General features: G+C 40.8%; 1 protein-coding gene across 1 annotated transcript in view; it reads left to right on the top strand.

Moving 5' to 3' along the window:
- LOC113166035 (neural-cadherin-like) overlaps nucleotides 1-25,601 on the top strand; it is a 73,913-nt gene that overhangs the window by 18,261 nt on the left and 30,051 nt on the right. Inside the window, exons 2-15 of the mRNA XM_026365952.1 lie at nucleotides 4,229-4,426; nucleotides 7,098-7,323; nucleotides 8,315-8,519; nucleotides 9,719-9,830; nucleotides 11,827-12,076; nucleotides 14,825-14,967; nucleotides 16,446-16,618; nucleotides 18,178-18,346; nucleotides 18,970-19,140; nucleotides 19,583-19,755; nucleotides 22,619-22,786; nucleotides 23,811-24,060; nucleotides 24,471-24,598; nucleotides 25,386-25,572. Of these exons, the coding sequence (XP_026221737.1) occupies nucleotides 4,229-4,426; nucleotides 7,098-7,323; nucleotides 8,315-8,519; nucleotides 9,719-9,830; nucleotides 11,827-12,076; nucleotides 14,825-14,967; nucleotides 16,446-16,618; nucleotides 18,178-18,346; nucleotides 18,970-19,140; nucleotides 19,583-19,755; nucleotides 22,619-22,786; nucleotides 23,811-24,060; nucleotides 24,471-24,598; nucleotides 25,386-25,572 (2,553 nt within the window). The remainder of the gene's footprint in view (nucleotides 1-4,228; nucleotides 4,427-7,097; nucleotides 7,324-8,314; nucleotides 8,520-9,718; nucleotides 9,831-11,826; nucleotides 12,077-14,824; nucleotides 14,968-16,445; nucleotides 16,619-18,177; nucleotides 18,347-18,969; nucleotides 19,141-19,582; nucleotides 19,756-22,618; nucleotides 22,787-23,810; nucleotides 24,061-24,470; nucleotides 24,599-25,385; nucleotides 25,573-25,601) is intronic.

The following is a 25,601-nucleotide window of genomic DNA, read 5'->3' as shown; positions in this document are numbered from 1 at the left end:
GAGATTGAAGTTCATGGCACTTAAACAGTCTGTGTGAAAGGAAATATTTCTGTTCAGAGAATCCAGAGTTGGATTGAACTGAGGAACTAAAATTTCTAACTGAGCAGACTGAGGCTTCTCATATGAAAAGATAAAGTGTTGAACATTTAGGTTTTTCTCATGTGTTGGAATCCATTTTGAAAATTGTTCTATCTAATACATAAAAAATTAAAACAAGCAATGTTTGGTGGCTGAAATGGCTGCATGCTAAGATGACGGACTCAAATGGCTCCTCTGTAATGTGTGTGGTCACGCCTTCCTATCTGTCTTTTTTAAAGTGTGTATTACGCGCAGCTATATGCTTTTACAGATATACCGTAGCTGTTACAAGCAACCAACAAAAAAACGACTTCATTGAATATTTTAAAGTGAATTCTGTGCAGCGGTGCAGATTTGATGTGAAAAATTGTGCAGAACTTAAAAACATCCACCATTTGTAATTGTTCTGGGCTGAAAATGCCAGCTTGTGTGTTTGCATGGTTAGTGTGTCAGCCATTCTGAGCCTCCGGAGAATCCAAGGTGCGTGGTGTTTGGATCCTTGAGTTAATAGATTTTTGCTCCCAGTGCTCTTAGCATGTTGATCTCCTGCTGACGGCTTCACACTCTGATTTAAGCACAGAGATGTGGGGTGGGCGGCTTAGAATAGAGCCTCTTTAACACTGCAAACATTTGGCTAATGTACCTTATTACACCCCCATTGAGCTGATTTTCACTTTCCATTCACTTGCAGCAAAAAAAAAAAGCACCCCTGAAATTCCATGTCTCACACGGGCCATTGAGATTTATGCTTGCAGACACAATTTGTTTAATTCCACACAGAAATATTTGTATCTTAATTTCCTTCCTCAGAAGATGTGGGAGGAACAAGGGATCCATAAGAAAAACCCAGTGTTATTAATTATACTGTGTGTTCTATGATCTTAATTGTCTCCTCTTGTGGTCTGCATTCTGCTACTGTATGTTTTCTTTCCAAACACGAATACTCGACGCATCGACTGATGTGCTACGCTGTTTGCCGTGCTTCCCTTGCGCTCTTGTGTCTGTAATGTTATTTCACGTTCTCTGCTAAGCATCACACAATACTCTCTTTTCCACGCTGCCTGCCTCTTCCACCTCTCTGTCTCTCTCCCTCCCTCTGTAGATATTTGCGTTTCCGTATCTGTGCCTCTCTCCTTCACTTCCTTTCCTCTCATCCCCTTCCCACACACACACACACACACACGCGAGTGTCCTTGTACTGTGGGCAGTGTATATGTGCACAGAAGCACTTGAGACAACTTTTTTTTTTTTTTTCTCGAGCCACTTAGCAGCTTTATATAGCAACTACCCAAGGAGAGGATTAACAGCAGGAAACATCAACAGAATGGCTTGCAGTGATATAGAACACACACTCATGCACAACTGGCACACACGCACATGCACACATGCAAATGCACCACACTCATTGTACTCACTGAGCCTTGGCCAACCACACAGTGCACCCCTGTCATCCACCTTTTTATGACACATTATTATGTTAGTCATCCGGCAGATGCTCTTATCCTTACGGGATTGTAGCATAGAGTATAGACCAGCTTTTCATCACACACAGCACAGAAAGCATATTTAACTTTTCACCCAGTGGAACCTGTGAGCTTCTGCCTTGCCCAGTTATCTGATCTCTCCTTTTGTCTCGGTCAGGTGAGGCAAGTTGTGTCAGTCTGGCGCTCGTGGAGCTTCTCCCGCAGCTGCTCTCTACTTAAGTCACCGCATCTGAGAGAAACCGTGCACGCTTGCAGCCTCAGAACACGCCGGGCGCACTCTCGCTTGCCAGCGCACGCAAGCGGCCTCTCACCTCACAAACATGCACACGCACATTAGTACATTCTTCATTATCATTCCAGAGCTGATAGGCTCTAATTATCTGCCTTGGCTCTGATTAGTCTCTATGTAACAAGCTAATTAGATGGAGCCTTGTAAAATCATCACCACCATTACCACAGAGACATGGCTGGGAAAGACACCAACAAGCAGGAGGCAGGGAATGTGTCTTGCACCACACCCCGCAAAGATTTGATAATCAACCAAATGTTAAGTGCTGGAGCTCTGATTTCTTTTTGATTAAGTGCCTTTTAAACCCCTCTACTTTGCAATAGAATCTTTATCCTTTCTCATTATTCATCACGAAAGGATTGTTCCGTCTTGCAGAGCAGGATGAGCTGGCTTAAACTGCATAAACTGCTGCTGTCGACATTTTAGGAGATAGCATCTTAACATTGATTAGTTTCTCTGCCCCCACGATACAGTGGCTATTTATCCAAAACGAAATATCGTCAGATCCGAGTCAGAACTTTGCTCTCCGCAGAGCAACTTTAAAGCCTGAGCAGAAAGCTAGATTAATTCTCTCTCCTAGCTTCTTCCTCCCTGTGTTATTATCCTTCTAACAATCCTTTTAGGAGCTGTCACACACTTTATAGCTATTGTGTTTCAGTTGTGAACACTCCAGAGCCAGTCTGGAATGCAAGACTTTGTATTTTCCATCAATATGCATCTTAAGTATAAACCAGTTAAAAAAGAAATAGAAATTGTGATCTCAGCATCTGTTGTCTGCATTCCAGTTCATTTGAGCGAACACAAGGTGCTGCAAGAGATTTATTACAGCATTTCATACAGTTTGAAGACTTTATACCATTTGCTGTACGCATGTATTGTTCATTACTAATGTATAGTTTTCCATTATCAGCTATAATCGACTTTAGAGAGACATTATGTTGCTGAATATTAGGGAAACCAGCAAAGTAGAACTGTTTTTTACAGAACATCTGTTGAGTTAGCCCTCGGGTAGTGAAAGGATGCATCGCAAACTCCTGCTGCTTTTGTCTTGGATTAAAAAGTACATATATAGCCTGGGGTCACACGCAGGATACCTTACCGTAATGGGATTTGAAATCTATAGTTACTTTTAGCCCTTAGGTAGCTCCCCTCTCTGCGTTACTGTGCGCTGGCGTGTGTCTTGTGTGTGTAAAAGAAACAGAAAGACAGAAGAAGACATGTTGACGTCAACTACGTCAAGTGTGCAATCAAGTGTCTGGGGTGCAGTGGGATAACTTGCCTGCGTCTCAGATCTTTGTGCTCGTGTTCATATCAGTCCGTGCATGTGTTTGTGTGTGTGTGTGTGTGTTTGTCCTGGCAGGGGGCTCTTCTTCTCTGGGGTGAGGCAGATGGCCTCTGTGGATCGCAGCCTGCTGAACTGGTTGGCAGCTCTTCTGACATTCCTTCATGCCACGTTGACACAAGATCACAGCCAATATTTGTGGAAATAGTGTCTTAGCGCACAATTCTGTTACTTGCTCTACTTTGCAGGAATATATTCTGCACAAGAAGCTGCCCTAGATTGGGCCTGTGACAGTGTCAGGAGTTTTTTGTGCACATTGTTTCCAGATTGTGTCATGGCACTTAATGTGGATAATGATCCGCTACTATCAGTTCCAGCAAAAGGCGCGTTATGCTCCTGTCATAAAGACAGCAACGCACTTACACGCCTTATGTCTCCTTGGGCACTACTGTGCACTCTTGCTGTCTGCCCCGGCTCAGGGTGAGCGAGTTAGTAATTGGATTCCTGGAATCTTCTTATTCACTCCAGTGAGGCAGTGTGCAGGCGACAGAATGCCTGCAGCCATGAGGCCTCATCCGTAGGCCCCCTTAGGGAAGATCAAGGTAGCTTTACGCACACTTGGTAGATGAGACTGTGGCTGAGACTTTTTCTCATGGGAACGTGGGTGTCTCGAAGCCTGGCTGCAAGCCCTGATGGGCTGAATGGATGGATGACATCACATCCACCATGGGCCCAAACAGCCCTCTTGACATCCACTTACAACAATCTCCCAAACCCAGTAGCTATTGCACGGCCCAAAGAAGTGGAAAGATAGTGGTGAAATTGACACATTATAGATTGGCTTTGACCACAACTCGAGTGGAATCAAGACTGTATTGATATCACTTACACTGTAGAATCCCTGAGATTGCTTTACGTTTTTACCCATCTACCTGAGAAGATTTATGTCTTACATACCTTTACCCTTAGTTGACTCGCAGCTTGGCGTTGCTTCAGATTCCCTGGCTGCTTGTCTCTTCTCTACACACATACTTACATGACAGCTGTCACTTTCAGTAACCACAGCTCCGTCACTATCTCTGCACTATCCCCCAGGCCAAGACTGGTACCTGAACAAGGTGAAGCTGAAGATCACTGATGTCAACGACAACGTTCCTGAGTGGAATATGAAGCCGTACCCATACCTGGCTGTAGTGTCCCCCGAGGCCCCGGCGGGAACGTTTGTCTACCAGCTCCAAGCTCACGATGGGGATGAGGGCAAAAGCGGAGAGGTGGAATACTTTTTGTCAGACGGTAAGCTTCCTGCTGTTCATACACACACACACACACTACGCACACTAGGTGTATAGGAAGGAAGCGGTATTAAAATAGGTTGTGCTGTTAAAATAGGTTGACAGGCTATAAAGCCTCGGAAATAAACACAACTAGTCGGACACCAGCACATTTGCTCAGACAGACAGCCACAGGCATTCACACATTCATTCATGCATTCATACACTGTTTAGGTGTCCATTAGTTTCTCTGTCTCTCTGTCACCCTGTCTCTCTCTGCCTCTGTCTCCCTGTCCTCCTCTCTCTCTGTCCTACACACACACATACACACCATCACTCACACAGCCAGAGGCTTTCACACGTTTGTTTATGCACTTATCGTGCACTCTTGTCTATCTGTCTGCTTCTCTCTTTTTCATACACACACAGAATCATGCAAACATACACACACACACACAGAAACACTTACAGTGGGCTGTAGGAAGTCTGCCAGAGTAGTAGACCCCCTGGTGGTTGAGGGGATAGAGGTTTGTTGGCATGTCAGAGATGGCGGGGCTGTGCTAATCTTGCCACTGGGGTTTTACAAAACACTAAAGACTTCCCTCTGACTTGCATCAGTCCATCCCACAGCTCCCTGATGTGAGTTAAACCACAGTTACCTCAAGGTACCTATAGTCTATGTGACCATACCAGGAACTCAGGCACAGACTAAATAGTTTCCATTTAAAGTAATCAAGACCCAATTTCAAGATTTCCAATGCATTAAACAACCCCCGTATTCTGCTCAACTTTTAAGAGGATGAGAATAGTTACCCTTTTGATGAACCAGGTCAGTCGGTCTGACCCAATTTTTTTTTAGAAGTGGAAAATTTATTTTGATCTTTTATTTAAAAGTGCCCTGTGGAGTATTCTTATAAAGCAAAGTTAGTGTCAAACAAAAGTGTAAAGTGCATTTCCTTTCTTATTAAACATTTACAAAACTCTTTCAGAACCCTGTATTGTTTAAATTCAAGTAAATCACTATTTATAATTATAGTAACTATAGTTTTTTGACTTTATAGTTTTATAAAACTGTGTTTTATTCTCTGCATTTTGAATTTTGTTGTTCATGGTGCAATGACGATAAAGATATTCTGATTATGATCATGATTAAGACGCGTGCCAGCAGACATGTCCTTCAATGGTTGCACAACAGAAACTCGTAAAATTGGCTTCATATAACTCCTAAATATTATGGTCTCATTTGAACTCACATGTACAGTAAATTTACTTTATTCCACGAAAAGCTCCTAAAGTCCTGTAAGATGGAGTATCAAAAGTAACAGTATTGTATATAACTGTACCGCGTTCAAAAGTAAATCTTGTGTCTGACAGTTAACCACATTGTGCACAGTTTATACGTTTCAGATGGTTTATGATAGACACTTCATATAAAAGGAGGATTATTACAAAGAGGACTTTGTTGGAGGTCACAGTCATAGAGTTCAAAGGCACAATACAATCCTTCCTGTCTTGTCTGAATAGTTAAGTGAATAATCCTTACACATATGACCTTCCTTTTTCTACAAGCTTTTTGCATTAAGTAAAAATGTTTTATAGTTTAAAGCACATGTATATATATTTATATTATTCTGTACACAACAGCCCCAGCTTCTCTGGATTTTCTATATCCAGTTATATGCTCACATTTCTCTTACCACTACTACACTATGCTGATGATGCCCAGCTATTTTGTTATTCTCACCAGGCAACCTCACTTGTAGCTGTATATCTTAAAATAGAAAAACGAATACGCCACATTAAACTTGCGCTCTCCAAGTCTGCACTCATTGGGAGATCTGCCACTTTTTGAGTTCAGCACATTTGTAGTATCCTGTTGTTGTGCCTTGTCTTCTCTGGAAATCTGGCCATCATGACTGATGAACAACTAACTTTCTCTGAGCATGTTACTTATTCCTGTTGTATCGCTATACTGTATAACACCAGGGAGACTACATCCCTATTTTTCCAGCACTTGGGATGTCCAACCTCAAAATAAAACAGGTAGCTTTAGACATATAATCTTAAAAATTAAATATTTGTCCATTTGCTTGTAAAATAAAATTATATACGCCCAAAAGATATTTCACCTCAACTACTACATATACAGTACTACACTTATTGGGTGAAATATGGACCTAACCTTTAAGTCACTTATTCTCCTCCTTCTCCTTGATCTGCTGGGGCTAAGATTGTACCTAATTTGTATGTCCCTTTGGACAAAAGCATCTGCCAAAAGGAAGAAATGTAAATTCAGCTTTAAGTCACTGTTGAAGGTCTATCATTCTGCCTGCATAGCAATTAAAGTGTCATTTTTAATATGCAGTAGCTGCTTTAAATGTCTTAAGCCATTTAGTGTTATATCAAAGTCTGTATTAGAATGATAACAGCTGGGTGAAAATTGATCAAACTATCAAGACACTCTGATTGTAGCAAAAACTATTACTGTATCTTCTGAATAAAAGCTGTTGCCTTGTGGCACAAAACTGAACATTTTGTTTAAACTCGCCCAGTGTGTTTGAGAGTTCCTATGTCCATGTGAGTCTTTATGTGTTGTGGCCCTTGACTTAACAAACCCATTTTGGTTTTTGAATTTGTATTCAAACCAGGATTTTCAGTGTGAGAATATAATATCATTCTATTCCCCCCTGTAGGCGGTGACGGCTGCTTTGCAGTGGACAAGAAGACAGGCCAGGTGGTGACCACAGGGCTAGTGCTTCAGAGGGACAGAGAGTACTTGTTAAGCGTGGTGGCCCTTGATGGCCTGGGCAGCAGAAGTGCCCCTGCCATGCTCTCTGTGGTAGCAGGAGCCAGAGCGCCGCAGTTCACCAACACTAGCTACACCATCTCCATACCTGAGAACACGCCTGAAGGACAAGCGTGAGTAGTGCATGTCTTGACTTCCACTCAGAAATACATATGCAGGAAAAAAGTAGGGCCGTGCGATGCATGCAAAACATCACTACATATACACTCACTGGCCATTTTATTAGATACACCTGTACAATCTAATGCAATCCACAGGTGTGCCTAATAAAGTAGCCAGCGAGTATAGATTTTGTTTGTATTTCTAACATTGTGTGGCTGTATGAGTAGAAATTACATTCATGTAATATCTATCTGAAGTCTTTTCTTTTATTCAAATGTCTACTCTAATGCAGCTATAACCAAACACTGTCAGATTCTCTATTATTTCCTCAATAGGTATAATTGCCTGATTACAGAATAAGCATACCATATCATAAAGTACAGTGCAACAAATACAATAGTATTGAAAAGGTGTTATCAGGTGTTATCTCATATCTGTAAAAAAAACACTAGGACACATGCATGCATGTTATTCACTTATTCCCTAAAGTACACACACAAGGAGAGTTATGCAAATATGACACAGTGTAACAATAAAAAAACTGAAATCCAAACACAAACAGTGCATCTCAGCAAAAACAAATGCTACATCAACTAATGTGGGCATGCATAAAAAGACACACTTGTCCAGGGTGTAGATTTACAAACACTACCTGTGAAGACCTGTGTTGATGAATATTAATTTTGTCACACCAGCGCACTCAAGCATAAATTGACGCATCATCATCATCACACACCATTAGAGAACACAAACTCCCTTAACCATAAAAAACAAACATTGATATCTGCATAATAGTATTACATTATTACACAGAAGTGACAAGTACTGATTGACCGCGGTTATGCACATAGTCAATGGACCATACAGTAATTGATTGCATTACACCACAATGCTGATGTGGGCAAAGAGGATTTCGATTTTAATTCAACATGTGTGCAGCTCAAATCGAACAGTAAATACTGTTTTTCCTTTTCTTTTAATAACTCTCTCTTTATTCTACAGCTTCCTGGTGGTGTTTGCCATTTCCTTCCAGAGGCAGCCAATCAGCTACAGCCTGCTGATTAATCCCAGTAGCCTTTTCAACATAAGGCAGGAGACAGGGGAGATTAGTCTAACCAGGACACTGGATTATGAGAGTGACCAGCGACGCTACCTGTTGATGGTGCGCGCCAGCGAGGAGCCCGGCAGCCTCAGCACCGCCACAGAGGTGGGTTTAATTAGAGAGCGATACACAGGCAAACATGAGTCATGTAGGAGTTCATGCACTCAGGTCAACTAATCCCAAACTTGACGTCTACTGTGATGTTTTATTATTGCATCTGTCACACAAGCACTTACTTTTACTGCTGAATTAAACTGAAATATATCATTGCTGAGATTTGCTGCCTTGTGCTCTCCCACTGGACTTTTAGGCAGACCAGTTTTCACCTAAATATTATGGCTCATATCGGCCGATTGAGGCTGCATTAACAGCAATGACCTGATCTCAACGCCGACCTATTGACATCAGACCGCTTGGAGATAACCACAAAGGAGAAAAGCTGAGTTTGTGTTTGTCTACAGCACTGCCATGGTTGAACAATTTTGAAATGTTAACAAGTGAACTGTGTGGCCCAAGTGTTTTTTTTTTTTTTTTTTGTTATTTTTCTACGGTTTGTTTCACGCTTTTGTTTCTGAGGCTCAGTAAGTGCCTTTTTTTTTTTTTTTAAAGAGTGTGATCTGAAAATGAACTGTGTAAAATATAGAACACACTGTGATTCACTTGGCGTAAGAACTCAAAATCCCCAAACTTAATCTACAAACGAATATTTCTCCATAAACTATTCATGAATTCAGTATCATTTAAATTATTAATTCCAAGATTTTGTTACCTAATTATCATGTCAGGCGCTCACTTCATGCCACAGATTTAGCAGGCAAAATCTCCTTCTGCTCAGCTGCATGTTGTGGAGTACGAGATGGAGACTGGGAAAACCTATCCCAGCTATTTCAGGACTATTACTCAGCTGTCACTTCACACTTTACACACAGTGGTGACATGGAGCTTGTAGGGCGCAGGGCGGCTAAGGGCCTTTGTTGAAAACACACAGTGAGGCACACACATGCTCAGAACGTTTCTATTTTTGACTCAGGAAAATCATGAAGTGGAAGATAAAGGATGTGTTGAACTGGCAACTTGAGAAACTATAAAATGCAATTTAGATTAAGTTTTGAGGTCAGCTTCCTGTACTGGGAATTTCATACTGTATGGTTGTCTCCTGCATTTGAGAGTTATCAAAGAGAGGCTAATTTTGTATACTTCTACACTGATTTTGTCTCTCCTCTCCTCTCCTCTCCTCTCCTCTCCTCTCCTCTCCTCTCCTCTCCTCTCCTCTCCTCTCCTCTCCTCTTGCTGGTCCTAATCAGGTTCAGGTGTTGATAACGGATGAGAACGATTGTGTCCCAGAGTTCCTCCAGTCCATCTACAGTGTGGATGGAGTCCCTGAGACTGTAACCACGGCAACGTCTCTGCTACAGGGTGAGACTCCCTGACCCCGTATTTCACATCCATCTGTTTCTTTTTGAAGTAGGGAGAGAAGCTATCAAAAAGTCACTTTTTTCACAGGAAAACAACAGATGTATTTTGTGAGGAAGCCAAAATTGCAGTTCAGACCTCGAGTCATTGTTTTGCTTATACATCCATAATGCTCCCAGTGTTGCTGAGCTAAGAGCTCTTTCTACAGTCATAATCTCAGTTGTAGTGAACCAAAGAAGCTGCTGCTAAGACACAACTCCTGATGTGTTCATATATGATATGCTGTATACTTCATGGCATGCCAGTTGCTCTATCGCTGGAGGCCACCTTATAATGAACAGTTATGAGGCTGAAGGTGTATCTATTGCCTTCACCATCACCACCTAACCTAGGTGAAAATGCACAACCAATTAAAAGAATGTTTTGGCAATATGATTCCTCACTTAAGGAATTTGTAGTCATTGAATGTACTGTGTCTTTTAATTAGGTCTAGATGTTTGTTTTATAATGTGGGATAAATAAAACCACTGACATTTTTTTGGCATTTGCTACTTATAAAAAATTACCCTCCCGATCACACTCATGAGATTCAGGTTTGTTAAGGCTGTACTTTAGAGATCTCTTTGCTATTTCTAGCTACACTCTTAGAAAGAAAAGCACCTCAGCAGGGTTTTATCATTTGCCACAGTCTGTTAGACCCATGAATTAACAGGTGCTCAAGGAAACATGTTCTTAAGAGTTCAAATAATAGACATTAAATACAGCAAATACTCCATTAATTAACTTTTTGTTGTGGTTATTTATCTGTTAAACTTCTGTCAAATCTATCTGCACATGTGGAACTTTTGCCCCTGCTGGGTTATGAAAGGCGATTTGTGAAAATCTCTGCCTGCACACTTTTTTTCTTTCAATTTTTTTTTTTCTGTACATTCTGGCTGAAAAAATGGAACAAATTTAATCTGAAAACATTCAAATACACAGCCTGGAGGGGTAGAAATTGTTGGCACAGCAGAGGCAACTCTAGAAGAAAATGGCAAACCAAAATATCAACAAGAAATAAGACAACCAGTGTGGAAGGAAAAACTCAGCAGAGGTGGGATCAAAGGACCGAGCTGCCAATGGGAAAGTTACATCTTTATGCTACAAATGGAATATAGCTGATACACCATGCAAATATATACGTTTATTATAAAATAAAATCGTCCAACGACAGTCCAGAAGCCACCGAAAATTTGGGTTAATGGGCCAAAAAAAATCAGAAACAAGAGTAAAAAGAGTTCATCTGGTGTCAAAGTTGTGACACATCAAGGGCGTGAAATTCTCTTTACACCATCACACTTTACTTCTACTGGGCAAAGACACAGATTAATACTTAACAGCGAGGCTAGTACTTGAATTTCACACACTGAGGTTGATGGTAAAAAAGGCATAAACTGCAACATTAGTGACTCTAAGATTTAAGCAAAAGTTACTTCTTCAGATTTCTAAAACATTTAATGGGTTTGGCAGATCATACAGGATACACAAAGAGTGTATAGCAAATTGCCAAGTTTTAAATAAATTCCCTTGAAATGGAAGAAGAATGAAACACTGGGACGTGTGTGCTGCTAGTGATGCTTGACACCAAGGAAATAAACACATCAAAAGAATATGTAAGTGCTCAAAGTTTGAGGGGCTGTGGATGAAACGAATTGAAGTTACATTTACCCAACATTAAAGCAAAGATGTATAGATGGAGCATAAGAAACAAATCTATAGTTCTTTATGTAATTACCTCAGAATAAAGTTATCACAAAACACTACTGAATATACAACTCATTCATTTCACTGGGTCCATTTTTGCAAATAATGGGGATCATTCTGAATGAGGCACTGTGCAGTCTGTGTGCTAGTAATTGTGGCTGTCTGAGCTTATGATCTATTACATGTTTAGCCTCATCGACTCATTTCGGTTAACTGTTAATTAATGCCCATTATGTGTTGTTTTCCCTCCTGTCAGTTTTGGCCACGGATTGTGACTCGGGATTAAACGCTGAGCTCACCTATTACACTCTCAGCCCGGACTTCAGCATTTCAGCCCATGGGACCGTTTTCCCTGCAGGGCGGCTGGACTATGAGAGACCCAACCATCTGTATGAATTTGTGGTGATGGCAGTGGACAGCGGCGATGAGCCTCACTCCGGCACTGCCACAGTCCGTGTGAGGATGGCAAATGTCAACGATGAGGCACCTGAATTCTCCCAGCTTGTGTGAGCAGCTTTATCACTAATTCCCTTCACGTCATTCTTGCAGTATACTGCTATTTACTCCATCGTCATATTTTTGTTCGTTTGTTTTTCTCCATTTTGCACCAAAGAGCTATGGTTTACCATAAAACATACCCTTAAAAATGTTGTTTCCTCAACATGAAATCCTGACCAAGTTGTGAACTTTAAGAGAAAGTTGATATTGATAATAGTACATGCTTACTGCGCACTCAGTTATTGGAATTAAAAACTGTGCAAGGCCAAGACACAAACATGCTTTGAGTAGATCAATAATCCATTACAAAAACTATTCAGTGTGTGCCTTTGTGCGTGTGAATGATTCTGAAAACACAACAATGTGCCTATTTGCACCAAAGATGCCCAAGGTGCTACACTAGTTAAGCTATATACATTGTTACTTCTGGCATTCAAGTGGAAAAAAAGTAAAAATCGGAGTTTTAGCCATGACCAGCGTTCAGCTGCAAAGATCAAAGTTTGTCACCACGATGACAAGTTTAAATAATGTTCCTCCTGCTGGCACTGTTTTAACTCTGATCCACCAGCTGATCACATTTCATTATATTGAAGCTTTGCTCTTTGAACAGACAAGGTAGTTGCATCATAAATATATAGGTCGTTACATCACACATCACAGCCCTGCCTTCCTTCGGGCTATTCATCACAGTAATATTTGATGCTGGGAGTCCTGCCATGAATAGTGGCCAACTTGCATCAACACTGCTGTAGTAAAACCTCTACCAATGAAACAAACTCAATATATTTTACTAAGACTGTTAATCACAACCACCTCGTATGGGTTGCTTAATCTCACTTCTCATGGATTAAGCACAAAATATGGCATTGTCGCTGTCATAGCTTGTTCTTAAGGTTTGCTTAAAGTGTTCTTTTTTTCAGTACTGTGGTAAAATGGAGCATTCACACCGCACTCTCTGAGGGTTATTTTTGGCCTTCTCTGAAGGTATGCAGTAAACTGTCATACAGACGCAGTCCAGTGTGAGTCCTCGACCACCATTTTGGCAAAGCCGTGTGAGTGGGTGGGCCAAAACTGTCACTATTGCTCTGCTGCATTTATTCCCCCAAATGAGTAAGAGGCTTGTTCTGTCAGTCATGTTTCAGTGACCTTCACAGAAGACTGTTGCAGACCTTTGTTACCCGCTCTTGTTGCATTGTCAGGTGTCAGTCTCGGTGGGTGGCTAGACACTGAGCCAAACAAACAGGCGGGCAGAGAGGTTGAGATGTTGGCAGACAAACATAAAACTGAGGAGGAAAACACACACTGAAACATGGTTGCAGGGCAAGCAAGTAGAGAATACCAAAACATACACGGCAAATAGACAGGAGACAACCAGTCAGATATGCAGATAAACAGAGAAGCCTGGCGGCACTCAGACAAATATTCTTGCCAGACCAGCAGACAGATAGAAATTCAGGCATCTTGCCAGGTAGGGTACGTTGGGCGCTTCGCCATACTTTGGTTTACTGCTACTACGAGGTGCAGAAGAGGACAGAGTGTCCATAAACAGCATTTAGACAAACATGCACTGTCGAGGTAGACTGATTCATACGTTGACATTTATTAAATTAGTTTTGAATCTGTCTAATTTAGATACTTGGATGTGTGATTGGACGGGCTGATGTTCCCTGGCATGTCCTCTCACTTCACATCTGAATGAGTTGTAGAGAGGCTAAAAGTGATTGAAGTGTGGGACGGACAGGCAAAGAGCTTACGGAAATGCAAATAGCCAGACTTGCAGTCCAGCAGACAGACAGGCGTACTCTGTTTGAGTATAACTTCACAGTTCAGTGAGATGCAGGGAGATGCTTGAAGAAGAAAAGCCGAGGGAGTGTATATGTCTCATCCCACAGAGCTGCAGAGAGGTGGCCTCTGAGCCGGGTGACAGATTACAGGTCACTCATGTTGCCACGGAGACTGCCGCGTCTGGCGGAGATGAATCACCCATCAGCGTTCTTCTGTAAACCATCAATCACCTCTGACTTCTCACCATAGACACTGACACCCCCTCACAGGCACACATACTTGCACACGCACATTAGAAGAGGATACAGCAGAAAATCTCACCGGGGATGAGTTCTGCTGACGAATCAACTCAAACTCTGAGAGAACACCGCCCCCTGTTATATCCTGCGCCTCTCTGTCTATGAGCCGTCTGCTTTTCCTCATGCGCTTCTCTCTCTCTCTCTCTCGCTCCCACATATCAGTTCACCTGTCATTGCAGTGCCAGCCTTCCTTTTTGTCACCTGCTCCTCTCTCACTTGTTTGGCTCTTTTTTTTCCATTTCTCTTCATCTCCGTGTCGTACAAGTCACGCAGTTCATCTCCGCCCCATTGTGCGGTGTACCACAGTGGTACATCAGTCTCTTGTGTCTTGCAGGGCAACTTGCTGCCCAGCACCACAGAGCAAGCAAATCACTGTTGACATTTTAAAAGGCACCGGATCAAATGGCCCACAGTGGGCTGGCTATGTGGAAGCTCCATTTGTTCAATGACTTCAACATCCCCATAGACATTATCATTTGTCTCTGGTCTGGCCAGTAGGAGGACAGGTTAAATCATAGCGACAAGCAAAAGCCACAACCATACGTCTAATCAGCCTGCTGATGCTTTGGACTGTTGAAATGATTCATATCTCCGGTCTGAGAGTGTTTCCATCATTGACCTGTGACTTCCGAGTGTCTAGTCTTGCTTTCTCACACTTGTTCAACTTTGCAGATATCGAACCTTTGTTTCCGAGGATGCAGGACCCAACACCCTCGTCGCCACTGTTCTGGCCAAGGACCCAGATGGTGACGGTATAATCTACTCCATAACGGCGGGCAATGAGGAAGGAAACTTCGTCATTGACAGCCAGAAAGGTGATATATCTTAATTTTCCGACCAGGCCTTGCAGTTGTAGCTCTTGCTCTAATTGACAGGCTTTCGGTCAAATCACACATTCAATTTTCTCTAACACATTCCTGCCACAGTGGTGTGCGCTGAACACCCATTGCTTTCAAAGTCAATGTGGAATTATAGTGAAAGTTGATATTAAAAGGTGTAATTTCAATATGAGTGGCACTTTTTCTTTGTCGTAAGTATAAATGATGACATTATTTCGGAAGTTTTCACACACGGTTTTATATTTGCAAATACAAAAAGAGGAATGTTCCCCATCTTTCTGAGCTTTCTAGAAGTAGTGACTGCACAGTTTATCTTTTTTATTTACCCTTTGATCCGAAACCAGTGGCAATCGCTGTGACATTTGTCACCCAACCCTTTCAATTCAATTTCACAACAACTGCTCTATCATAGCTGACAATCTTCAGGCTGCGCTCCACCGGCTCCTCTTTCTTTTGTGTCATCTTTTTCTATTCCTTTCCACCCTTTCTGTGTATTCTCAGAGCAAGAAAATGCTAAAGCTGATACGCAGGGGGAAACACTATGCAGCTTCCTATTTACTGTATATGCAAAGCTCATTGAATAGCTGCTGGAGCTCTTGTCACATGTGTAAACAAGGTTGACATTTAAGCTGGAAGAATTACCGTGTACATCCCACAGTTCACTTATTTTAATGTAGTGCTGCGGTGCTGTCAACATCACACATTGCTATTAGGAGCTAGGACCCTCCTCTGCTCTGTGGGCATCCAGGCTCCCAAGTAAATTGGGAAAGAGGAAAGCCAGGCACTCACATCTGTGTGTATCAGCATGCTGTGTTGTCTTTAATCAAGAGCATTGAAAGAGATGAATAGAAACGCAACAAGAAAACAAAAACCCTCCCCATGCTCACACTTCAATGAGTTTCCCCCACATCACAAGGTTCTTGCTTGTCCTGCAACCTCAGATTTTTTGTAATGCTGTTGACGAGAAAGATGTTGACTCAGATGCTGCATCCTTTTATCCCACCTTTTATCTTGACTGTTACATGAAAGCAGACAAAGGGGAAGAGAGGAACAGCTAATAGGCATCTGCTGAGCTTGGTTAACTTCTAACCTGAGTCACTTACCACCTTATGTTTTTGCACAAGCACTTGAGCTGGATGGGCATCTTTATATAGGAGCGCATGAAACTATTAGATTAGAAAAATGAGAAAATCGCCACTGTGAAATTGTTTTTAAAATTTTTGTCTGCATATCAGAGTTTTACCTTGCTGTGGACTTCTGAGGTGAATATCTTCCACTAGAACAATAACATGCAGTATTGCATTTTCTTCTTTGTTTTATTAATAGCACATCCTTCACCATGCAAGGCCACACTGGCAGTAACATCCTGCTTCATAATGAAATGGTTGTACTTGCTCTGTTAGGACCAGCCATGTTTTATAATGTGTAATATAATAGGAGTGTGTTCTTTGTAGGTTTGATTCGACTCCGCTCGACTCCCCTGCCTAAGCTTCAAGGCCTGGAATACATCCTGAACGTAACGGCCACAGACGACAATGCATCAGGCGGGCCACAGCCTCTCTCTTCCACCGCTCTGGTCATTGTTGGGGTTGATGATGTCAACAACAACAAACCTGTATTTGAGGAGGTGAGGATTGTTTTTAAGGAAGACTACTACTAGTCAACCTGGATCATGGTAGCTAATCATGGGGAATGCTATATGTGTTTAGTTTTCAGTCAGTGCAGTTCAAAGGCTTTGGGATGTCTTGTTTTTTGCAGCAGTGGTTACAAACTTAGTAATTCATTTTCCAAATGAAAACATTAACTATCCAAATGGACTGTTATTGTCCAAATGAATTATGAAAATAACACTCAAGTTTAAAAGAAATTGGATTAATTAGAGTTAGTTTTAAAGGCATGGTCTGTCATTTGAGTATTATTTTCTCACTAAGGGTTAGATAAGACGACTAATACTACTCCTAATATCTGCATAAAGAAATGGTGGAAAAGAAACTCTTAATGCTAAGCTATGCTAACTAACTACTTCCTCTAAGCACACTTTTCGAGTTGCTGTAGTGTTATCAATCTTCTCATCTAATCATCAGCAAAAGAGTGCAGCAGTGTGTTTGCAAAAGCTCTAAACTATTCTTTCAAGAGCTATTTCTTTTGTTGTTGTTTCAATCAATCTTTCCTAATTGATGTAATAGCTGACGATCAATCATTTGTCTTCTAATCAAAGAAATGTGTTCACACAATATTGTTACATTTTCATCTCTTCTACCTCGTCTGTCTCCTCCTCTCAGTGCTCTTCAGTTATTCCTCTGTCTATCACTCCTTCTTCCCTCACCAGCTCTTTTTTTTTTTGCCCCGGCTTTCTCATTTCCCTGGCCTCCATCTCTTTCCGTTCTGTTTTCCCGCGAGTTCTGATTAGCCCGCACACCCACTCTATCTTTAGGCGCTCCATGGGGATTTCAATTAATTTATGAAAAAAAGTGCAATATCATCACAATATACTATACCTGTTTAATTAACTTCCACCTTAATTAGGAATGACTTGAACTCCAGCACATACATACTCCTGAGGTCTTTCGGGTTGGCTGGAAGTTTTGGTAACTAGACGTTGAAGTTACACCTCAGAACCATCTGGGCTACCGTGACCTTATGTTTGATATTATGGGATTTTTATGAACAGCTACCTACAGGCCATACTGTCTGTGTTATCATGTTTCATGAATCCTTGCATTATTCTTCTGCCTATCGCTCCCTCACATCCTTTCATCCATCTCCCTCCTTCTGATTCACTCCTATTCCTCCTTGTCTGTTTTTCTATTGTCATTCTGTTGAAATAATATATCTGATTACAAAAAAGAAAGACTCCAGAGAGCGGCTCTTTATCTGGGGCATATGTTCATTAGGAGGAATGGGTTGAATTCACGGCTACAGCAAAGCTGTTGCTGTCTGTACAAAAGAAATCAGTTCAAGTGTTTTTGTTTCCATAAACGTACTCTACTGTATCTGTGCATTCTGCTTCATGCACGTACTTCCCTGTGCGCGTGTAGTGACCATCTACTTAATGAGTCTATTTTCTTTGATCCTTGTGTTCTCATTAATGTAATATATTCTGACAATATATCCTCATATATGAGAATTGCTTTTTGTATTTGTGTGTCTCCTTTCTTTCTCTCCCTCTTCTTCCCTCTATCTCAGTGCCAGCAATATCGTGAGCAGGCTTCAGTGCTGGAGAACCAGCCAACGGGGACTTTTGTGTTGCAAGTGCATGCTGTGGATGCAGATGAGGGAGCAAATGGAAAAGTCAAATATGGCTTAATGCACAGAGACAGCGCCATGCCTGCCTTCAGAATTCATCCAGACACAGGTAGTGCAGTCACAGATTGTCGGGGATAAACTAGGTCTCAATCAGATATAGAGCAGAGAGTTTACTATTTTAAATGGTAATTCACATCTATAATAGTGACTGCAGTTAAACTGTGATCTGAGAGGAGAGGAAATGTTTCTACAGATATTTCAAATAGCTGTTCTCAGGAATAAATGCCAAACCTGTCTGTGATCATCATTTCATTTATTCTGGCAAAACTCAGTGTGACCACTCAGTGTAAAGAGGTAGAGAACACTAAGCTCAACCAAAGACAAAAGGATACTGCATATAAAACTGATTCTACATAATAAAGGGAAAAGCAAAAAAGCCGTCCTGAAATCCTAACATGTGTAGTCAATATGATATTCTATCAGTCATTTTTAGTCAGGCTTGCGTTTTATCTTCTTCATCTCAAGATTTAATAACAAAGTCACTGCACTTGAAAGGAAGGCTCAGCTTACGGTGCTTAAAATACATTTATGATTCCTTACTCATTAAGATGTAGAGATAGAAGTATGGATAGGTGGATTGGATTCTTGCTGAATATATTAATCGATGTATTCGTGTGTGTGTGTCTTTGGTGGGGTTCAGAGAGTGGGTTAACTATTGTTATGTATTTACAGGAGTGATTGTGACAGCGAGACGATTCGACAGGGAGCGGCAGAGAGAATATTCGGTTACGGTAACAGCGACTGATTGGGCAGAGGAGCCGCTCATCGGCATCTGTCAGCTCACCGTGCAAATACTGGACCAGAATGATAACAGCCCCAAGTTTGAGAATTTGCGCTATGAGTGTAAGTGGTGTCAAAAAAATATACAGGTATATGCTGGAATCCAAATGAAATGAATGAAGCCGGCCATAATCAGGACCTGTAAAAAAAGTTAACAGGGGGAGATGGAGTTGCAGAGAGTTTTTTTTTTTGTAATTTAATTTAATTGAGGATGTTTTTGAATGTTAATGCAACAAATATGTCTTTAGACTGAGTTTAATTAAAAAAAAATGTGAAATGCCATTAATTCCCCTGCTTGATTTACTGCTTCTTGATAGAAAATTGGAAACAGGCATTAAAAATACTTTGGTGTCCCCAATGGTAATAACCTAAATTATTTTTGCATTATAACAATTCAGAACATCCATCATATTTGACCTTTACCATCCTTTGCTTTCAGCCTTATTTATTTTCCCTTTGACCAACAACCAACTGAGTACACATACTTTATTTCTATCCTCTGTAGACTTTCTAAGAGAAGACACTTTGGTTGGCACAAGTTTCCTGCGCGTTGCAGCTCACGATGATGACTTCGGCACTAATGCGGCTATCACTTACTCCATGTCCCTGGAGCAGCCAGAGTATCTGCGTGTCAACCCTGTGACTGGATGGGTCTACGTTAACCAGCCTATATCACAGGTCAGTCAGCAGTTTTTATCAGGTTCTCTGTCAGGTAGCACGCACACACACACACACACAGATGTACACACGCAGAGGTACACACTCAGTCAGTATCAAATGGCAGCCTGTGGGTCTATGTCAACAAAGTTAATGAATGAGCCACCTTAAAGTGCCTCTGTCTGCTACTTCTAATCTGAGCTATGTGTACTCCCAGCGGTGCTGCATTTGGAAAGACCACAGAGAGAGAAGATGGAAGGTCTAATTCAGGCTAAACAAATTATTAAAATAGATTTTAGCAGCTTTGGATTCCTGTGGTTATATTTGATGACTAGAGATTTGTTTATTGGTCTGTTACTAAAGGCTATCCTTTAAATGTGCATTAGAATACTGTCAACCAACCTGCAGTAGCTGTCACAGAAGACGTGCTGTTTTTAAATGGAGGGCACAGGCTTTGAAGAATATAATTATCACAAAGCAAGAGATGTGTTGGATTCAAGAGCTTTTATTTTATTACTGTCGATTGACAGTATGCAAGCACATAAGATGAGCCCTGCATTTTGAGGCTATTAACAGAAATATTGTATCGATAGCTCAAGGTTACTTCAGCGCTAACAGCTTCTCAAAAAGTCAAATGCTCAGCCATATGCTGGGGAAGAGAGATACAAAGATCGTTTCCTTCAAGATAAATGAACCATATTTTTTTTTTAAGGTGAATTATTTTACAACTATCTGTAAGGATTAGCTGCTCTTCACCAGTTGATGTCTGGTAACTAATTGATGTTCTGTAATTGATTTACCGATGCTGAAGTTTGGCTGGAGACTAGTGATCGCTCTATAGAGCCATTTATTATTTAGCTTTTACTTTTTAGCATGCTGGTGTTAGACGTCTCGGGCAATTTTGCTGCTAAGTTCATGCAAAATTGAAAATGTTAAATTCAAACCTCGCTGAACAAAGCTGTTGCATATTTCAGAATGGTTTCAGAAGCTATCTGAATCTTCCACAATCTTTGCGATGTAACTAAGATGATAAAAGGCCTTTATTAAATGTTAAATGTGTTGACTGGTGTGAGACATTGTTCTGTTCTGTTACGATTTTCACCATCTCTGATTACGTTAAACAAGTATTAAGGCCAGATTTTCAAACCACACTGCACGGTAAAAGATGCAGCCCAGCACCCAGCTGACATCCAGCATTTGAGTGGAGCGTGAGGCAAATAGTCCATTGAACAACAGCAGATATTCCCGTGCAAGACAGTTCAGCCAGTGCCAAACTCATGCAGTGCCAAGACACTGTACAGCAAAGCTTTGTGGAAAATTAAGTAGAGAAGATGGGAAAAAGGTTGCTGTGACCGTATCCGGAAGATTTTATGGATATTTCTTGCTGTGGATATGACACTATTATTTCAAATCTAATTTTAAACCTTGGTTTGATGTTACACAAAAGCAGTCAGTCACTCGTTTTTTTTTTTGTAAAAGCAGCTACTGCTGGGTGCAGATTTGACATCACAGACTGCAATTTTTGTTCTGTGGTTTCAAGCTTTGGAAAAGAATTCATAAATACTAATTGAATTGTCCCAGGAATAGAAGATGTAATTTTGAAGTTAAGTGAGATTTCTTTTTATCTGGCTACTGCAGCACAATAATGGGTCACTAGGCCATGATTTGCATTGATAGAGTAATGCAGCTGGTGGGTGAAATGTTACATCTGAACAATTGAATTCTTATTTGAGCAATTTTTTCATTAACAAAGTGGTATAACAAAGATTTACATTATGTTTTACTGAGAGTGCTTAGAATGAAATAAATTACCTTGTGTGGGTGAAAAGAGGCCTTTTAGAGGATGTTATTTAATTCACTCTGGTGCGTGTAATGTTGATTTTACACATTGTCTAATTTAGATAAACAGAATCAAACACTTTAATGACCTCTTAAGGAGATTTTCAGCTTTCCCATCAGTGTAGACTTTGATGAAACGCAGTTTGCTAGTCAAATTTACCCCCTCATTTCCTACTGTAGCTGTTCAATTATAGCACAATAACAAAAAGTAGAGGAGCTTTTTTGCAACTTAAATTAAAGCTTAAATCATCTTTGTAAAGCTCACATTGCTCCGTCTGTTGTTCTTGGCCTAATTAAATCATTTCCTCCATGGAGTTCATAGAACAACTTTAGGTTCATGCAGAAGATGAAAAAGGAGAAAAAGACAAACATGAAGTCGCTACTGCCAGTCAGCCGATCATGAGCTGATTACTCTGAGCTTCAGATGCTCACCTATTCACATAACGGAGAGCTCTATTTGGACACACGTTTAAGAGAGTTGTTATCAGCCAGTTTCCATCAGCTCACTGCAGGAAAGACACTGAAGCTATATTAAGATGATTCAAGGACGTTTAGTCAGTTGTATTGACACAAGAGTTTGTGTATACTGTATTTTTTTACTCACTACTCAGTAAAGTGAATGTTTGAAATTAATTGTTTTGTCTCACTGGGGGTCTAATTAGCCAAAAATATTTATATTTAATGTTACTCGAATTTCAGGCAAGGAAAAACAGCCATTTCTCACTTTTGAAAACAGAAATGAATTTATGCTGGGCCTTTTTTTTTATTAAAAAAAAAAAAAAAAAGATTTATTAAAATGGTGTTCTCTGTGGGTCTTCCAACAACAAGCAGCGAGATCAGATGCTTCCCAGATCAAGGACATCAAACATTTTGAAATGGAAAAGACTGGAGCGCACTGACAATTTTACAGTTTTTAATGGTTAGATTAGACAACAGTGCAGATTTTTTGTCTGTGAATGAAATAATTGAGTAATCATTCAATCAACTATTTGTGGCAGCGCTGTCGTGACACATTCACTAACTGAACTGCTACTGTTCACCACAGAGGACCTATATCACACGAGACATCATAGCAACTGACGGAGGAAACCGAAGCACGTCTGTGGAGCTGGCGGTCACCATCACCAACGTGAAGAACCAACCTCCGCAGTGGGAGAAGGAGAGCTACAGCGTTGTCATCCCTGAGAACACTGCCAGGGATGCACCGATAGTGGTATGTGTGCATGTTACTATAAATGCAGTTACCATATACCATAACATCCTATATACACCATGCTGTTTCTCTACTGTAGGAAAATCAGCTCAATGTTTGTTTGCTTACTTCTCCGGATTAGTGCACTGTATGAATGTTATTCTGACACTGTGTTCTCTTTGTGCTCAAAATACACCTTTGAAAGCTTGTCAGTGTGCTGACAAATCTATAAATGTGTTTTAGTTTGATGTTGTAGGTGAAAGCTGACATTGGATCTCATGCGCTAAGCAAGTTTAATAACCACAGACTAATTAAATCCCTTCAAATAGTCTTCTTGGGTATGAAAATGATAAGCCATCCATGTGAAGAGCAAAACATTTTTCCCAAGGTCTTCACAAGGGGGTTCACTTTGAGAAAAGACATTTTTTTTCAGGGCTCAAAGAACAGGTTGGATTTTTAATCTGCACAGGTTCTCACTTAAATTATCAATGATCACATCAATCAAAATGTGACCTGTGCTTCATTCAGACTGGTAAAACTCTTGTCAGAGCAATAGTTTGAGATTTCTGGAAAATACACTTAGCTGCTTTCACCAAAATTTAAATAAGAAGATTGATGGCGCTCTGAAATCTAGACATTAATTATGAAGCTGTTAGCAACAGTCTGTTAGATTAATTCAGCATCAAGGCTGGAAGCAGGGAGAAACAACTGGCTTGCCTCTTTCTGAATTTTTAAAAACATGCCCTGTAGCAGCAGAGTTCACTAGTTAACATGTTGCCAAACACAATTTGTTTTGCCAAACTATTTTTGCATTTCCATTTTTGCAGATGCTAAGCTAAGCTAATCGTCCCGTAGGTCTTGCCTTTCATTTAGGACAGTGATAAGCAAAATAAGCAAATTCCCTCCCTGTAAAACCATTTATTTGTGCCAAGAATAAAAAACCTTCTTTTTGGTGGGTTAGTTTGAATCAAAGGCCAGAAGATGTCTAGCATAGACACTTGACACTTGAAAATCATGATGTAATTTCTCATCTCATCCTATTCAGACAATCAAAGCCACATCTCATTTGGGTGACCCGAGGGTGACATACAACCTGGAGGATGGGATGGTCCCCGAAACCAACATGCCGGTTCGTTTCTATCTGTCCCCCAACCGTGAAGATGGCTCTGCGTCCATCCTGGTGTCTGAGCCTCTGGACTATGAGACAACACCCTTTTTTTCTCTCCGGGTCCGAGCGCAGAACGTGGCCGCAGTTCCTCTTGCAGCTTTCACTACAGTATATGTGAATATTACCGGTAAGATTTGTACTTTTGCCTCTTTTAACTATTTTCATTCTTTGACAGCATATTGACATCAACATGCAGCACTTAATTAATCCATTAGCAGGTTTTATTAATGTTTTTAATGTTTTAGCATGTTTTCAGCTTTGTGTCTTTTTTTTAATTTTCAGTTGTATTTTATCTAGAAGTAATTATATAATTACATGTAGCAAGTGATAATTAAATGTTGGGTATTAAAATGATGAGTCAATAGTAGCTGGTTGAAATGGTAAGAAAATATGTGTATGTATGAATGTTTTTAGCCATTAATTTTAGTTTGAGTTTAAGTGTAGGTGGGGAATTCCTTACTATTATTATTATTATAATTACTATGCAGAATTTAACGCATTATCAATGTGCTTCTAATTCTCTTCTTGCTCCTAAAGATGTGAACGACAACGTGCCCTTTTTCACTTCTTCCATCTACGAGGCCTCAGTAACCGAAGGAGCAGAGATAGGGACACTAGTTCTCCAAGTGTCTGCTCATGACAAGGACCTGGGCCTTAACGGAGAGGTTTGTGCTGATCTACAGTGCATTCAGAAAGTGCTCAGACGCCCTTCACTTTTTCGACTTTGTTATGTTGTAGGCACTCTTCCATAAAGCCCAGATTGGTGGAGGGTGGAGGGCTGCAGTGATGGGTGTCCTCCAGGGTCTCTGGAGCTCAGTCAGAATGACCATTGGGTTCTTGCTCACCTCTCGTACTAAGGCCCTTCTCCCACGATTGCTCATCGTGACTGGGTGACCAGCTCTTAGAAGAGTCCTGGTTCTAATAAACTTCCTCCATTTGAGAATTATGAAGGCCGCTGTGCTTGTGGGAACATTCAGTGCAGAAGAAAGTTTATTTTTCTGTGCCTTTGTCATTATGGGGTACTTAATAAGATCAATGAATTTAAACAATTAATATCATGCTTCAACATAACAAAACTGAAAGAAAGTGAAGGGGGTCTGAACACTTTATGAGTGCTGCACTTTTGTGGTTTTGCTTGTTATACCGTCCATGTAATGCTAGAAAGAGGATGTTGTAACATCACACCACGAGTGTGTGTAGTGTGGAAGGTTTTTGTCAACTTGTGGTGGAGAAAGTCTTGGGAACCATTCCACCGCAGCTGTGTGATTGACTGTGACAATATTGGTGGGGCAGAGTATATCGATCTGGGTTTGCCTGTAATGAGACGATACACTCTGGGAGTGTAATAGAGAAGTCTTGACATTTTCAGCTCCAAAGCCTTTAATTTTTACTGTTTCTTTAGGTTATTGCTTAAAATAGTAACTTCATTTTTAAATCCCCTGTGCTCAACAGATCACTTACTCTCTGCTGAGTGACAGCAGTGGCGATCACCGTCTGTTCCGCATTGATCCCGAACTTGGAATCATCTACTCTGAAGCTGTGTTTGATCGTGAGGCTCGCAGCTCCTATTTGTTGGAAGTTCAGTCAGAAGATGGCCAGGAGTCCGCCCGACCCGGCAAGAACAAACAGCCCAACTCAGGCAAGAATTAGGAGTTTAATGTTGACATA

Source organism: Anabas testudineus, chromosome 6 (assembly GCF_900324465.2).
Source record: "Anabas testudineus chromosome 6, fAnaTes1.2, whole genome shotgun sequence".
In the NCBI taxonomy this organism is placed as follows: Eukaryota; Metazoa; Chordata; class Actinopteri; order Anabantiformes; family Anabantidae; genus Anabas; species Anabas testudineus.
The sequence above is the reverse complement of the archived record's forward strand: the minus strand, read 5'-3'. Positions and strand labels throughout refer to the sequence as shown.